The sequence below is a fragment of the Eufriesea mexicana genome, unplaced genomic scaffold (assembly GCF_001483705.2).
Source record: "Eufriesea mexicana isolate 0111107269 unplaced genomic scaffold, ASM148370v2 scaffold1140, whole genome shotgun sequence".
NCBI classification, from domain to species: domain Eukaryota; kingdom Metazoa; phylum Arthropoda; class Insecta; order Hymenoptera; family Apidae; genus Eufriesea; species Eufriesea mexicana.
Genome location: NW_016909285.1, coordinates 120,856 through 138,355, shown reverse-complemented (window position 1 = coordinate 138,355; position 17,500 = coordinate 120,856). Strand labels below are relative to the sequence as shown.

At 38.6% G+C, this 17,500-nt stretch overlaps 1 protein-coding gene across 2 annotated transcripts in view; it reads left to right on the top strand.

Moving 5' to 3' along the window:
• The window catches only part of para (sodium voltage-gated channel paralytic), a 41,362-nt gene that overhangs the window by 18,482 nt on the left and 5,380 nt on the right, over window positions 1–17,500 (top strand). The window contains exons 9-25 of one of the 2 annotated variants that reach the window (XM_017900328.1): window positions 143–424; window positions 3,036–3,467; window positions 3,743–3,836; window positions 3,951–4,019; window positions 5,780–6,030; window positions 6,157–6,330; window positions 6,435–6,785; window positions 7,537–7,741; window positions 9,292–9,426; window positions 9,558–9,690; window positions 9,811–9,935; window positions 10,054–10,316; window positions 10,438–10,611; window positions 11,345–11,467; window positions 13,214–13,336; window positions 16,556–16,678; window positions 17,399–17,500. In XM_017900328.1, coding sequence (XP_017755817.1) covers window positions 143–424; window positions 3,036–3,467; window positions 3,743–3,836; window positions 3,951–4,019; window positions 5,780–6,030; window positions 6,157–6,330; window positions 6,435–6,785; window positions 7,537–7,741; window positions 9,292–9,426; window positions 9,558–9,690; window positions 9,811–9,935; window positions 10,054–10,316; window positions 10,438–10,611; window positions 11,345–11,467; window positions 13,214–13,336; window positions 16,556–16,678; window positions 17,399–17,500 — 3,159 coding nt within the window. Of the gene's footprint in view, window positions 1–142; window positions 425–2,086; window positions 2,144–3,035; window positions 3,468–3,742; window positions 3,837–3,950; window positions 4,020–5,755; window positions 6,031–6,156; window positions 6,331–6,434; window positions 6,786–7,536; window positions 7,742–9,291; window positions 9,427–9,557; window positions 9,691–9,810; window positions 9,936–10,053; window positions 10,317–10,437; window positions 10,612–11,344; window positions 11,468–13,213; window positions 13,337–16,555; window positions 16,679–17,398 lie in introns of both variants that reach the window. The other variant, XM_017900329.1, reaches the window with a different exon arrangement.

Genomic DNA, 17,500 nt, shown 5'->3' with positions numbered 1-17,500 from the left:
AAAAACTGGCTTTTAATCTTAGGCTCCTCGAGGACCTCGGGGACTTCGAGAGCAAATAAAATGAGAAAGAACCACGTTGATTTCTAATTTTTCGTATGGTAATCGAGGCAATCACTAATTATATGCGTTTGAATTGCAACAGGAAGCCGAGGAAGCAGCTCTAGCGAAAGAGACGAAGCTGGCGGCGCAGGCGGCAGCTAGAGAGGCGGCGGCAGCTGCAGCAGCGGTCGTCGACGATCCGATTGTCAAATCACCGTCAGACTTCTCGTGTCACAGTTACGAGCTCTTCGTCGGCCAGGAAAAGGGTAACGACGACAACAACAAAGAGAGAATGAGCATACGTTCGATCGAGTCCGTCAGCGAGCACAGGGTGAAACCGATCAACAATCACACGACCACCACTAAAGTGCGAAAAGTCAGCGCCGTAAGTGTCTGACTGGCCGATGTGTCTCTCTCTTTTGTACCATCGATTTATCCTCCTTTGACGTAATGTACTCTCTTTTGCGTCCTGTTATCGAACTTGTCCCCCTTGACCTCGCTTCTACGAGAGCGATTCACGCGAGGCTGTTCGATCTCGACTCGACTCGTCGGTAAAACTTGGAAGAGTACTGTTCGATCCTTCCACTTGGTGTAGAGCTACATTTTGACTTACTATATGTGCACAACTACGTTTTGTTCTATACTGCACACGGCTGTCCACGAGTAGTTTTATAGTCATCTGCCATTTGTATTGGAGCTTAAAATATTGCTTATGTAAGAATTTTGGGTAGCAGATAATCAATGTTATTTATTGTACTCCAGATAAGCTTGAAAGAGAAGTTTACTGTTATAAGATAGATGATGAAGAGAGGATATTTTCATGGAAAGAATGTAAATGCTATAAAAATATAAGTGTCAACTAACAATCTGTACACATAATTAACTGAATTTGTTAAGTAATATATATACAAATGGAGCAGATGATGAATACTCACATGGACAGCTCTGTGTATTCGATTATATATTACAGTGCTTTGTAAGTCGTTTGAAGGACAGGTATGGCGTAGATTTCTCTTGTTGAGTGTTCGTCAACCTATAATGGTAAACTGAGCAGATTGGAGGATTTGTTATGGTGCGTTGATGGTAGTTTAGGGAAGTGGAGACGAAATGTCTTGAGAAGGGAGGAAGGTTGATGAATTCTGATCAGAAAACGTACTCAGGCTGAAGTTAGCGTTGAAAGCGACGAGTCGAGCCCCTTCATAAAAGTCTATCGCTCTGTAGCATGCTTGTCGTACATACTGTAATCGATTGTTAAGTAATGATGACTTTGGTACTTCGTTAGGACGCTTATTGAACTCCTTGCTTTCATTGCGTTGAATTTTCTTCACCGATTCTGTCTTGGTTTCGAATGGCGTATGATGATTTTTGACAGCGTGCATTCGTTTTGGTTTCCCATCATCGGTCTGGTTCTCGCGAGCGCGTGTAAAAGAGTATTATAAATAGGACCGTTATCGTTGTCGACGTAAAAGTTTCATTCTGTGCCGTCTTGCATGGTAACGCATGTGTGTAGTAGAGAAAGGAGATACGAATTTTCGGCTTAAAATTAGGAACGTGATCGATCTTGACATCTGAATCACGCTGAGAAGCGGAGACCAATTTTCAACGTAACCAAAGATTTTACTGTTGGAGAAAACTGTTGACAAGTTTGACAGATAGACAATGTAGTTTGATAACATTCCATGTCTCCACTTTATGCTATATATTTATTAAGATATATACAAAACTAGCCATGGAAGCGAATGAAAAGTATATCTATGTAGATGTCGCGGATCTTCGTGTCTCCCTTACTTCCGTTTTATCAACTACGACATTTGATCAACATCGTTTTACCCTGATATGTTGCGACGACAGTTGTATCATTCATTCTCTGCGTATATAACATCATGCTCTATCTCTATCTCTCTATCTCTGTCACTTCTCTGTGTATGTACGCTTTTGCAAGTATTTATATAAACATATATCCGTATCGAGTGCCTCCTTGGTGTACACATTAGACAACGTTACGAGCCGTTTGGTAGGAGATATCTTTTCTTGTTTTTTTCTTAAGGTCCCTCGCGCCGCTAATGGCCAGTTTACTTATGCCTACCAGGAAAGCCTGCGGAAGGTATGTGTGTCACGACGTGTCTGTCACCGCCGACCGTACGTACTAAATAGCTGTACAGGATCCATGATCCAAAACTTCATGTCGATTTACCATCGATCGTCGAAGGTTTCACACACTTGGAATGGTGGCACGATTTTTATCGCAGCCCCAGTTTCGTTGCCATTAGAGGACCATTACCGTCATTCAAAGATGCTTGGAGATTCGATGGACCCCGAGTGCGACGTTCTGTATAGAAATATATTTTCGTCATTTGTGTTTAGCATTGCGAAATCGTTCCGAATAAATTTAACGCATTGAAAATATTTTTGAAGGGGAAAGTTTTCAAAGATACTTAAAAGATGCAACTAATCTCGAGGAATGAATATGTTCCTATACAGAATGAATCACTCTGAAATCCCAGAATCCCAAACATTCTTTACTACCAATTTCTCAAACAAGTTATCTCAGTCTCTAGAACCATCGTAACTCAATGATCACATCGTTTCATAAATCCCATCAGTAAAGTACATGTTTGAGCTCACGTAGTCTTCAAGCTTCCGAAATGAAAGTAGCAAAATCAGATAGGTACCATCTAATACTCTCGTTGTCTCACTACACGAAAGTCGTTCTCTACCACGGGGAGGCATCTCCCAATCTCGACATTCGCGATAGGAGTTTAAAACAGTAGGATAACCTAGAAATCGTTGCGAGCTTTCATGCAATCACTTCCGTTTTTCTCAATCCTTCTGAAGACATATCGAAGAGTCCCCGTAGGAAAGCGAAGTTAATGTTACGGGGAAAAAGAGGAGGGACCCACCATGTTCCCTAACATCCCCTTAACGTCCACGCTTTTCGAAAGAGGCTCGAGAACGGTGAGAGAGAAAAGCGGTGGTCCGCTTTGTTGTAATTTCAGGCGAGCCTTAGCCTACCGGGCTCACCGTTCAATCTACGGCGGAGCAGCCGTGGTAGTCATCAGTTCACGATCAGAAATGGCCGAGGTCGTTTCGTTGGGCCGCCTGGCGGTGACCGGAAGCCGTTGGTACTGTCGACGTTCCTCGACGCCCAGGAACACCTGCCATACGCGGATGACTCGAACGCGGTGACGCCTATGTCCGAGGAGAACGGTACGATCGTGGTACCAGTCTACTATGCGAATCTTGGCTCCAGGCATTCGTCCTACACGTCGCATGCCTCTCGTCTCTCGTACACGTCCCACGGCGATCTGATCGGTGGCATCGCGAACGCCGGCAAACCGATGACCAAGGAGAGCCAGCTGAGAATCAGATCCGTCAGGCCTCCGTCCGTGAACGGGCATTTCACGGATTCTAATCAGAAGTACCATTACGTGAGTAGAAGCTATTGGTGGGTTGAGATGCTTTGGAATGGTATGTGGAGGTTTGAGCGAGATTCGAGCTTTTGTTGGGTGTCTTTGGGGTAGAGGTAGAAAGGATGAATGGTAGTAGTGATTCTCATTTGTGATTCTCTTTCATTTGGGACTTTTCAAAAATTGAACAGCCTTGAGTACACACTGTATCGGGTACACTTTATGTTTAAAGTAGGTTTTATGCATCTTGGACGAGGATTAAGAATTAAGGAGTAAACGTTTTGTTTGCTTTCCAGGAGGGAGATCTGGAAGATCCCATGGGCAAGGCAAAGCAACAAGACAATCCGTTTATAGAGCCTTCTCAACAACATGCTGTGGTTGATATGAAAGGTAAAGTACATTGAAAAAGTTATGTAACTCTTTGTAAATTAAATATCCAATGATTATTATCAAAATCTGGGAAATCATTTTTCACTGAATGAGAAATATGATTTTGTTTTGCAGACGTGATGGTACTTAACGATATTATAGAACAGGCTGCGGGACGACCGAGCAGAACTCCGGAGCAAGGAGGTAATGTCGAGTGTTCAGCTCCTCCGCTCACATTACTCTTTTTCTTACAGTTTTCTATCACCCTTTATCACAGATGTGTATCTCTTGTGTGATGAGCATCCTGTCATTTTGATGTACACCGTTGTTAAGACTCTTGTACAGTTTTCTCCATTGATATTCAGTGCTGAAGATTTTTGTCTGAGCGCCTTGTACATAGTACTACTTATTATTTAATTTCAACTTATACTTGTATCCAAACTCGTGTCGAAACGGAAAATTGTTTCTATTTTATTCGTTATTAGTTATATTAATACCAATGTGTACTACTGTGCATGGTACAACTCCTGTTGGTCCCAATAATTTCCATTTTTTTATTATTATTATAAAAAAGGGAGAAAAAAGCAAGAAAGTTAGAAAAGATAGTTCAATATTCACTATACGAGATAGTCATTATTCTCGGATTGTAATAAGTAAATTCATCGAATAATTACAGTGCATAAGCTCTCGAACTCTTGGATGGATAATGATAAAAGAAAAAAAGAAAGAAAAAAGAGCGAAACGAAATAAAAAAGTTTGTAGTAGTTTTTTTGGGGAAACAGAGTTTGTTTCCTGATCTATACGACACAGATTAATATCCTCGCTGCAGCTGCACGGTCCTGGTCGCTTGGTGCCTGGATTTCGCTTCTTCCTAGTCTGATCACTGACGTACACTGCAGCGAAACTTTAGTTTTATCATAGTCTTTTCGCGACGGCACTCGCTTCGAGGGCACTTCCGCGTTTGCCTGCGTTGCACAGTAATAAAGTAGATTCGAGAAGCTTCTCCGAGCGATGATTTACTATCATTCACCGTTACACCGACACTCAGTGCTCCGAAAAAATGCGATTAAAGCTTCTGAAACGACGTTTTTAGCGAAAACACCAAGCAACATTGTCGCACATCGATTTTAGGTTGCTGCAACAGCCAATATAGCAACGTTTCGAAGAATCAGATCAGTTATCTTATCACGTTTATTTCTTCCTTTCTTCTTTTTTAAGTTCATATACTCCGGTGTTATTCCTAACTATTTATTACTATAATTTTAATTTTATTCCTGTGCATTTAATGTCCCACGTTTCTCGCGATTCTTATCCACAAGTGGTTGGTTGAATGAGGTTTTTATCAAAATTGTTCTAAAAGAGATCAAATTTTTGTTGACGAAAATTTGTTTAAAAATTTTGCATAGGAAGTTTGAAACTCGATTTACTTCATTCCACCAGTCGAGGATTAATTGCATTTTGTGTGACCACAATTTTCATTTACCCTCCTCAAGCGAACATAAAATTGTTCCTATCCATTTTTGCCCCGCAAGCAACTCGTACTGCACTTTTACATCCGCCGCTTCGATTTTTCTTTCTAATGTCCCTGCACTGCTTCTGTGCTGCGCGTGTTCTTGCTGCTCGCGTTGCACTTTTACGTAAAACGCATCGAGTGCACCAGTTTCGTTTCCTTCCTTCTCTTTGCCTTCACGTAGATCTGTACAGTCCCTATAGTACTTCTCATCCGTTTCTTTCTCCGTTTTCATTTCCGTTTCTTGCTATGGTACATACACACACGCCTGCCTGTCTTCGTATTTGATAATCTGTGGTCTGATGAGTAAAACATACAAAGAAAGCAATGGAATGTACAAAAAAGAGATTGTGCAAGCTTGAAAAAGAACGAGAAAACCTCTTTCCCCAAAAAGAGTGGTGCCAGACAAAATTACTAACACGCGTTACAGTTTCGACCTATTACTTTCCGACAGACGACGATGAAGAAGAGCCAACATTTAAGGATAAATTATTGGACGCTGTGCTCCGTTGCATCGATATCTTCTGCGTATGGGACTGCTGCTGGTTGTGGCTTGAGTTTCAAAAATACGTGTCTCTTTTGGTGTTCGATCCATTCGTAGAGTTGTTCATCACCATTTGTATCGTCGTCAACACGCTATTCATGGCACTCGATCATCATGACATGGACAAGGATATGGAAAGGGTGCTCAAGACGGGAAACTACGTAAGTACTATGATTTATGTACATGTACCTTGTATTAATAAAATCCCATGTTAAATCAATCTCTGTGTCTATTTGTATCATTGTGAATTACTTTTCTATTAAAAATCACGTTTGTCTGAATTGTAGTTCTTCACGGCAACATTCGGTATCGAGGCAACGCTAAAGCTGATAGCAATGAGTCCGAAGTATTACTTTCAAGAAGGATGGAATATTTTTGACTTCATTATCGTCGCACTTTCACTTCTGGAGTTAGGATTGGAGGGTGTGCAAGGTCTTTCCGTATTGCGATCGTTCAGATTGGTAAGTAACGTGTCATTTTTCACACAAGGTACTGTAAACGTACCGAGACTATGTTCTTCACTTTTATTCGTGATAAAAATATTAAATTGTGTGCCTGTTTGCAGTTAAGAGTGTTCAAACTGGCGAAGTCGTGGCCTACCTTGAATCTGCTAATTTCCATCATGGGCAGAACAGTGGGCGCCTTGGGTAACTTGACATTCGTGTTATGTATCATTATCTTCATTTTCGCCGTGATGGGTATGCAACTGTTTGGCAAGAACTACACCGACAATGTTGATCGGTTCCCCGATGGTGACCTACCGAGATGGAATTTCACTGACTTCATGCATTCGTTCATGATCGTCTTTCGCGTACTCTGTGGAGAATGGATCGAATCTATGTGGGACTGTATGCTTGTGGGAGATGTTTCTTGCATACCATTCTTTCTGGCCACTGTTGTCATCGGTAATCTGGTTGTAAGTATACTTAAAGACTACTCGATATTAAACTACTACCATGAAAGGTTTGTTTTCAATTTCAAGACTTCTTATCTTCATTTGAATTGAAGTGTAATTGACATACGAAGGCTTGTTTCCAGTGATTGTTTTTAAAGTAACACTTTAAGTTCTTATGATAATTTAATTTCTAGTTTCAGGTTTAATCTCGCAAAGTATGTTGAACTGAAAAAACTGAAGACTCAGGAAAAAGATTTACTAATGAAAATTCAGCAGCGACTCTATATTTTCAAGTAGACCTACGAAAACGTGTTTGAAAGATCATTAGAAATCCTCACATTAGTGACTTATCAGAGAAGATTCTTCAAATCATTACCTCTCTACCTACCTTATAATTTCCTTCATCTTCTTTTGCAATTTTTTCAATTCAACATACACCTTTAGACATATTGTAGAAAATTAAATCCTACCTCTTCCATCATAATCAGACCATCTTTCAATTCTTTTAACCTAACATACATTCTTCAATACGTTCATTCCAAACAAATGAAATTCTCTAAATCACACCTCTCTTCTACCACTAAAACGAAACTGCTATCCAATTTCTCTCCATTCTAACATATAAACAGCAAAGAAATGAAATCTTTGGAAATTAACTGCCCCTTTCTCTCATTAATCAAATTAATCACACTGACCTCTCTTCCTACCATTTAAAGATAGAAGCCAAACGTGAATCACGGCGAAATGAAAATGTTTGATGTGCAACGAACAGGTGCTGAATCTCTTCTTGGCTTTGTTGCTGAGCAACTTCGGTTCGTCGAATCTATCGGCGCCAACCGCGGACAACGATACGAACAAGATCGCAGAGGCGTTCGATCGAATAGCACGATTCATTAAGTGGATCAAGCGAAATGTCCTTTATCTTGCTAAATTGATGCGAGCCAAACTCACCAATCAGATATCCGATCAGGCGCCAGGTGAGGGACCGTCCAACAGTTGGAAAGAAGGTTTATATCCAATCAGATCGCTTGCTGTGTGCGCTGTGTAGTTCGTGGCACTGTTTTTCAGTTATGCTTTTCACTCTTTTCAAAGACAATGATTTCTTACGTTCCCTTGTTTCGCTGCCAGTCGACGGAATCGAAATTTTTCATTGAAAGAAAATTATGAAGGCAAACAGCGCGATATAGTTAGCAAGCTCAATCCTTTTCTTTTCAATATTCTATTAATCTCTTTTAGATTTGATGCTTTTTATTATAACTTTTTCTTTCTTTTTTCAGATTTGTTTATGTAAATAGCAAAAAGCGTTGACTGGTGTTTTCTTTTTATCTGTTAAATGCAGAGGTTTTGATCGGTTCGCTATTTTTCTACGTTCCTCGACGAACAAGACATTAAAGATGATGGAAAGAGAATAAAAGAGGACAGAGATAGGATAGATTAATTTTTGCTTCGCTGATTAGCCTGGCAGTTATACGTTGCTTTGCCTATTATTTCACGTTGGAAAAAAGTAAACGTTTCGTCTGTCGGTAAAATGAAGATCGCTTTGATATCATCTAATACAGTCGAGCGTAGATTTTGGAGCATCGCGCGATACATCTGGATTGATCAGATTTCTAGAGATTGTACAGTCAAGGAAGATCTAGATTAACCGTAATAAAAATTTTAAGATCCAGAAATGAACTTGTAGTATATTAGGTATATACTGGGTGTCTAAAAATAACTTATGTTACACGCTTAATCATTCACGTATCGTACATAATGAAAGATTAGAGAAGTTATATTTGTCTCCATTTTACGTAAGATTCGATGATGGTAAATTATCTAGTAGTCGAATAATATCCTAAACGATGCCAAGTCACTGACTCTAATGAAATATTAACGATAACAAGAATATCGAAGGATAACTTCGGGAAAAAGATTGAGACTCGTGTTTCAAAAGCTTTGCAAAGAAATAACGAGTTCCTACGACATCCTGTATATATATATAACATTGCGAACAACGAAAATTATGAATCGAGATTATATTACAATTTACGTAATTGATTGCCCGAAAATTTTTGCATTATTTTTTCAAGCAAAAGTGTCATATTTTCTTCTTTTTTACAACTTCTGCTTATTATTAATATTTTGCAACAAAAAAGGAAAAACTTACACCTTCTTCGATTCTGACCTAACATTAAATATTAAACTACAATATAATCCATCATGTATCGCGTATAAAACTAGTCACACGTGTCACCGTCGTTAACTATAGCATCTTAGAATAACATTGTAACGAGACTAGACAGAAGTACTGCATGAACGATCGACAAAAATTTGATTGAGGAAAAAGGAGAGAGAAAAAATAATTATTATTAAAGAGCAACATTTTTTTTTCTTTTTTATATAACTTCAAATCAATATGGAGGACCGACGGTTTCGTAGAGTTTCCGGTTAGTCGATGAAGCTACGTCAGTTACTCTGTTCCATACAGATTTTTGACGAAATCATTCTGATAAGGGCGGGTTAGAGATTTTGTATGACTGTGCAGATGGAATTGATCGCGATGGGGACCTAGATCTTGCAGATGGCGAACTCGATGCGTATAGGGGAGAGAAGAAGAGTGCCAAGGAGCTGAACCAACTGGAGGTTGCTATAGGGGATGGAATGGAATTCACTATTCATGGTAAGCGTGTCGAGAAAACGAATGTGTTTCACTTGTCACCAGTAATCTGACACAATTTCTTTCTACAACTCGAATTATCGTAAACGCTGTTTTATGGATAATTAAATGAGATAAAAATTCTTTTTTCAAAGGAGACCTAAAGAATAAATTGAAGAAGGGAAAACTGTGCATGAACAACAGCAAAGTTATAGCAAATTCCATAAACCATCGCGACTATAGAACGGACATCGATTACATTAATCAGAATGAGGACGATACTATCAGGTGAATTTCCTTTTGCGTTTCAATTATTGTTAATCATTGCTAAAAGCATTTCCTTTAACGGAAAGTCGGTTTGATTATATTGCCCATTTTTTTCTGCTTTTTTTGGTATTCGTTTTATAGTAATAAATCGTATGGCAGCCATAAGAATAGAGCGTTCAAGGACGAAAGTCATAAGGGAAGTACGGATTCACTGGACGGAGAGGAGAAGAAGGATGCGAGCAAGGAAGACTTGGAACAAGAAGAAGGTAAGATATAAAGCAGATTTTGGGTTCATGTATAAAATATTAGTAGTAAATAAGAAGACGATACTTTATTAGTTATAAGCACCGTGTCTGTGTTTAAAATGGGAAACTGTGTTTTCAGATCTTGGAGAAGAAGGCGAAGAGGGAGAGGGTGCTGCAGGGGATGCAATTATCCAGGCAGATGAAAATCCCATCGAGACCGAGTATCCAGCTGATTGTTGTCCAGAAAATTGTTACAAAAAATTCCCATTCTTGGCTGGGGACGACGACACTCCATTTTGGCAGGGTTGGGCTAGTTTGAGACTGAAGACCTACCAACTAATTGAGAACAAGTACTTTGAGACTGCCGTCATTTTGATGATCCTTTTGAGTAGTGTGGCTCTCGTAAGTATTCTGAATCTTTTCCATTATTCTTCCTTTTATTAGAACTTTGTCTTTTTTTTTCTATTTTATAAATTTTCAAATTATATGAACTATATTTAAATGCACGATATGTGATAATCAGGCCTTGGAAGATGTGCATCTTCAAGAACGACCCATTGTGCAAGATATCTTGTACTACATGGACCGAATATTTACTGTGATTTTCTTCATCGAAATGTTAATCAAATGGTTGGCTCTCGGCTTCAAAAAGTATTTCACGAACGCTTGGTGCTGGCTTGATTTCATCATTGTCATGGTAAGTCATATTTCTTTAATAATTTCTATTATTTCACACAATTTTATGATCTAGGTGTGCCTAGAAAAAAAAGAAAAGAAAAACAAAAGTAAAATTTTCCAATTTTATGCTAATTTTTATTAAGATTCTTCGTACAGTACATAATAAGATAAATGATTACCCACACGAAGAGTCTTATTGTTAGATTGGCTTAAAAAAGAATAAGACTGTCTTTAATCTATCTTTAATAAGAGACATATTTGTAATTCATATCTTTATAAATTCTTTCTAATCTATTAAATAATTTAATCCATACTACAGCCAAACTTCGTTTACAATCCCACAAACAAGCTTATAACAATTCCACCAAACAATCTTATACAAAGTTCATTAATCCCTAAGCAACTATTTTAACAACTTTGTACAAGATTTCAAAATGGCTGGAACGTAAAGAGAAAAATGTAGAAAATTTTCTTTAAAGATTTAACGTTGATACATTCTTCAGCAGTCAAAGATTTTGTAAACTTGTTGTTTAAAAGAAAAAGACAAAAAAAAAGAAAGAGAAAAAACTGTCCCATCTTCAAGTTTCTCTGAATGACGAAGTGTTTCCTCCACCTTCTTCTTCTTCTTTGAGCGCAGCATGGAAACTCCCTCTCGTGGTGGATCCCCGTAGTACAATCGTCTACGTATAATTACGATATCTCATGTGTCATGTGTCACGTTCCATCTGATCGATATTTGATGATGATGATAGCTCTCACTGATCAACTTGGGCGCCATCTGGGCAGGCGCCGCCGACATCCCGGCCTTCCGTTCCATGAGAACACTGAAGGCCTTGAGGCCTTTACGAGCCGTGTCACGATGGGAGGGCATGAGAGTAAGTCATCGGTCGACGTGAACCAACAAAAAAAAAAAGCCGAAAAAGATCGGCCTAATTTGGTGATGTGACAACCTTTGTCCGAACATGCAAACCTGACGGATTAAACGATCCTAAATTCGCGTAAGAAATATGGAGGACGAAGAGTTGTAAAGTCATAAATGTACCATTTATTTGATTACATGAAAAGGATCTATTTTCGTCATAACATGTCACTGATGACAGGACATTTTGTATCTTCTCCCGATATCAGGAGGGTCTAACGAATTTTTTTTTTTTTTTAGAACTAACTTCGTGATCTTTAATCCGTCACGTTTGTCCCAAGGCTTTGGTTTTCCAACGAGTCGATAGGAGAAATGAAAAATAAGAAAAGAAGGGAACAATAAGTAAAAACCGAGGGAAAAGTGACGAGAGAGGACATGATCGCTACAGCGATTGTAGCCTTGTACTCTGTGGTGTGCTTTCCAGTGTGCAGAGGTACACTGGTGTCTCTACTTGGTGTCTGCACTGATATTGGAGTTTTTGTCGTACTAGCTACTGCCGATGTACGCCTTTCCTAACAGTCTTTTTTGGCACAGTGATCGTTGTGCAAAGTACAGTGTATCTATACATATGAACTATATATATATACATTATATATATACATATTATATTGCTTTGTGTGTAATGTACAATCTTCCTTGTGTGTTAATGTGCGCGTGTGTACTACGTACTATATTATGCGCGTGTAATTTTGAACTTGGTCATCAGGGTTTTGATTTTTTAACGTTGCAACGCATTATAGTACCATGCAGTGAAAACGAATAGAAAATAAGATGGCGGATTGTCCGCCATTTCATTCCCCTTTTCTTTCTGTATATATAAACTGGATTATTCAACCTCCGATAATAAAAAAAGAGGAACGCTGTGCATTCGCCTAACTCGTTGGAAACAAAATGGAGGAAACTTCTCCGGTTGCAAAATCTCGCCGAGCCTGATTTATCGAATTATTCAACGATGTAAAATTGGTACATAGTGCGTTGTTACTGCAAGTATGACGAACCTTTTCATCTGTTTCAGGATGGAGCCGATTATCATGCTCGCAACCAACAATAACTCTCATCAACTCATTCATTGCTCTCTGCATTGTCGATCGTACCCACCTGTATGCGTACAATCACACCTACACACTTCTACACGCGAATTAAGTCAATATCAAACTGTCTAAACAATCCCCGGAGAAAAAAGAAAAAAGAAACAAAATGGAAGAAAAGGAAAAATGGCTGTACGCAAACAGACGCAACACGATGCCCATTTTCTGTTCACTGTGAACTGCTACATGTGCCATATCTGGTTTCTATCAATGTCTTCGTCCCCCTGCTCTGGATATTTGTTGTATCTACGATGTGTATCATACACTATCTAAATGGAACGATCTCCACAGATGGGACGGACTCCTGTATTACTTTAATCCGCTTCAATGGACTCCTCGATCCATCGACAGGAAATCGAGAAAAAAAAATGAAACGAATTGACGTGTCGACGGTCAACCATGACCTCTATTTCCTCCCGACCCCTTTTCTATCTTGTTTCTTTCTCTATCTCTGTTTCTCTCTATCTCTCTATCTATCTTCTCTTCCTCTTAGACTTCTAGTATTTGAAAGTTTGGAAATGATTATGATTATGATGATGATGATGATGATGAATTCGTATCGCGAGTAGCCTGTCTACCTGTTGCTGTGATCCGCTCTCGTTTCTCGCTCGCAGGTGTCACTCATTAACTTCGTAGCGTCGCTCTGTGGCGCTGGCGGGATCCAAGCCTTCAAAACAATGAGGACCCTAAGGGCCCTAAGGCCACTCAGGGCGATGTCTAGAATGCAGGGAATGCGGGTATGTAGCCCACAGTCTCAGCAGACCTTGCCGATTACTTTCTTATTATGTTCCCGATGAATCGATCATTCTCTTTCTTGGACGAATCGGGCCTCCGAGTTGGGCGTGTGCCCTTGCAGGTTCCTCAAGGAATGATGGAACAAGTAATTCTAGGCAAGTAGTGCGTCTTAGTAGACAAGTAGCTAAGAAATATCTCATTAGACATTTGTCACGAAGAGATGCTTGTTCTCTATCATTCGTCGTTCGGGGTTCTTACAATGGTGTACAATGTTTAAGGAAACAATGTTAATTACATCTGAGCAATCTGTTAAACGAGACAATCAGTATTGTTAATTAGGATTGCCATATCGCTGGGTTCTCTTGTATTATTTTAGTAACTGAGTGAGAATTGCGTATAAGTAAATAACACAGCGAATAACGAGTGAATATTTGTAATTAGATAATTAAGAGCGAATGAGATTAACGAGTAGTTTCTCGATACACGAGAAATATCGAACGATTTTTAACGATGCCCAACTCTGTTGACAATCTTCGATTCGTCCATATTTTCAATTTAGATTTTTTCGGTGCCGTCGAACTGTATCGAAAACGAAAAAAACGCTGAATTTATTCTAATCTCAGAACTTCAAGCAAGTTGGCAAAATTTCTTCCTTAGCGTCATACGAATGAAAAAGAGAAATATAAGATTTGAAAACGGCGGCACCGTTTTTCTTTTTTCATCGCGAGACTCGACAAAGAGGCCGATTGGAGTTTCATATGGAACAGAATATTTTGTTTACTTCTTTCACGAAATTATAATTATCCGTTTCGTGGTGTTGATTAGTCGAAGAATTGATGGATTAACTCTTCGGTCTCACCGTGTCGAAGACTCGATTCCTTTTGCACGTGAACATAAGTAGGGCGATCGCGAATGCACTTGAGCTTAAAACTGCGAATGTTTGAACGGCACGTAGACTCGTTCTTTATTGAACAACTCTCGCGAGATGTGCACTTTAGAGGACACGCATACGCTACTGTTCCTGAATTTGGGATCAACGAAAGTTTTCTCAAAGCTCGCAACAATCTGTTCCTTAAAAACCCTCTGAAAGATCTTCAAAAAAGATTCAAAAATGTCAACATCCCTAGCACTGATTATGCAAAAATGAATTCGCAAAATCCCAGGAAGGATATGGAACAAATTTCCAATCTTAATTAGGAAGAAACTCGCAGAGATATAATTTATACTTAACACGATATATATATAAATTATTATTTCGAATTATTTTTCTAATTATTGCGAATCGAGGTGAAATATAGCAACAAAAATGAAACTCTTGGTCCCCTCGACAACTTTCAAAGCCATATCTCGGTGATTTCAATGCCTGCACATACATGATGTCTGTCGTCGTGGGTCTGGACAGAGCCGATATTGACAACTGTAAAAATAAAAAAGAAATTTTTCCATCCAGTGATCGCGATTAAGAGTGACAAAAACACGAACCCAAATTTACGAACAGCCGTGTATCTAGATATTATCTCGATCAACGAGCCTAAAACAACGTGCCTCATCTCTAGAATACAGCTAGTCTCAACATACTCGGACGCAAGCAACAACACACGTATTATACCTACATCTACATACTAGTGATTTATCATTCGGATAAATTTAACAATTTATATATCTCATTACAGACATAAATGATTCTACATTACTGTAATACAAGGTCGCTGAGATACTGGGCGTAGAGTTACTGTCATGCCCACGCCCTGACACTATCTTATCCTATCTTATTATACAGTAGTTCGTAGCTACTATTTTCAGCATACCTATTTTCGTATATGTATATATACTTATATATTATATATAATATAACATGACGCATATTATATATCATATATACTATATATTAATTGGCTGTCTTCCATTGATATATCTATTTCTGTAAGGGAGAACCACGTGTCACAATCATGATTAATTATTATTAATTATTACTAATTATGATTAATTATTAATTAACTTGGCTACAAAACGATTTACATATTTATTACTAATTAGGAAAAGAAAAATTAATTAAAATGAATCCTATGCTCTCTAGGACATGCCTTATATGCCATCAGAAAACACGTGACACGTGGGATTTTTCCTCGCAGGAAAGATTATATATATATATATATATTTTTTTTCTTTCTTTCGAATCCTTTGATTTCTGCATGGAGGATCGTTGCTTGTCGCCAAACAGCGCTGAAAATTCGCACGCCATGGACAACGAAACGAATGTCTTGCTGTTATGCTTCTTGCGCCACTCGCTGATGCTTAACGTTTATTCTTTTCCTACGATTCTGTGCACACTTGTAATTGTGATCTCGAAGCAACGTTGAGTAAAGCACCATACGTCACATCGATCAATGATCAGGCAAATCGATATACTTTGTTCCTTCTTGATTTTCTGAGTCCACTGGTCTCCATGAAGTTCGTGAATTTCGAGAAAGCAGAGGCACTCCTTGTGTTCGCCATATCTTTTTTTTTTTCTCTCTCTACATTTTCTTTCACTCTCTTTTTTTTCCATTTTTTTTTTAATCTTGTCTGAACTGTCTGGATACCTGTGATTTCGGTGTTTTATTGATATACATCTATGTTCGTGCGGTGTAATTGTAAGAAATGAAACGCGATAATTGGTGGAGTAAGTATGCAAGGTTTACCTCGGTTTACTGTTCCATGATAATAGGAAAGGAAGTTGGAAAAATTCGATCCAGTCGTGTATAAATTGTTGCGAAGCAAATGAGCCGAACGGACATTTTGTCGACTCTGTTTCCTGATTTGATCCTGTGTAATCGTGAAAAATTGGACGAAATCTAGTAGGAATGTTTCCAAATTTGCTTTTGCGAAATTGATCGATCGATTTGCAAATTTTTATCGCAATGTTAATGCCTGAAACTAAAATAGCGTTATTCGTAATGTCGGATCGTCTTCGACCTTGGTCTCTTAATTTTACGATGATAATTCAACGATGATGACAATTCCTAGTCCTTTTCGTCCGATCTTTCGTCGTTTCTTTTATTTTCTCGCAAAAGAAGATTCCAAGATTTAAATTGCACATACGACTAAATCGTAACTCACGGCGTAGACATCTAGAAACGCGTAGAGATGCATAGAAACGCATACTTAAAGCACATAGAGAAAGAAAATTCCAAGAGTTGGGCCATGCTTCGGGTATTTTAGCTACTGCTTCTGTCCCATAGGTAGTCGTCAACGCTTTGGTTCAAGCCATTCCATCCATTTTCAACGTGTTACTGGTGTGTCTTATCTTCTGGTTGATCTTCGCCATTATGGGTGTGCAGCTTTTCGCCGGCAAATATTACAAGGTACGTGTTCATGATCGAATATGGGACATAAAGTAATAACGATATATACAGGGTGTCCCAGTAATAGTAGCAACTGGGAAGGGGGTGATTCTACGTGGAGAAACGAAAAATGAATCGAAAAAAAAGAATAAAATTTTTGGATTCGGAGCTTCGTTTTCGAGGAAATCGACTTTGAATATTCACCGAGTACGCGTGAGCCTGCGGTACATAAGGTGGATGTATATGGTGGAAAACCATAATATGGTAGAACCGAAAAGGGATGATTCTACATGAAAAAGCAAATCGAAATTAAAGAATAAAATTTTTTGATTCGAAGCTTAGTAGTCGAGAAAATCTATGCATTAAGTGTGGCTTAGATGGGTGGTCCAATACATCACCATATTCGGTGGATATTCAAAGTCGATTTTCTTGGCAATGAAGCTTTCAATAAAATTTATTCTTTCTTTTCAATTTGTTTTTTCACGTAGAATCATCCCTTTGCCGATTTTACTACCATTGATGGGATTCTCTGTATATAAAATATATTCCATGATTTTTAGTAATTATATTTAATTCTTCGCCCATTCAGCAAGTGGATAATTTTTCAATTTCAAAGCAAAAGAGTAGTGACAGGACGTTTGAATTTCTCCAAAGAATTCTGAATGTTTAAAATTACCAGATATTGTAACTATAATTAATTAATTAATTAATTAATTAATGGTGTCTATTTTAATTTTTCAGTGTGTAGATGCAAATAAAACAACCCTCAGCCACGAAATCATCCCCGATCGAAATGCTTGTTTGGCTGAGAATTATACCTGGGAGAACTCTCCAATGAATTTC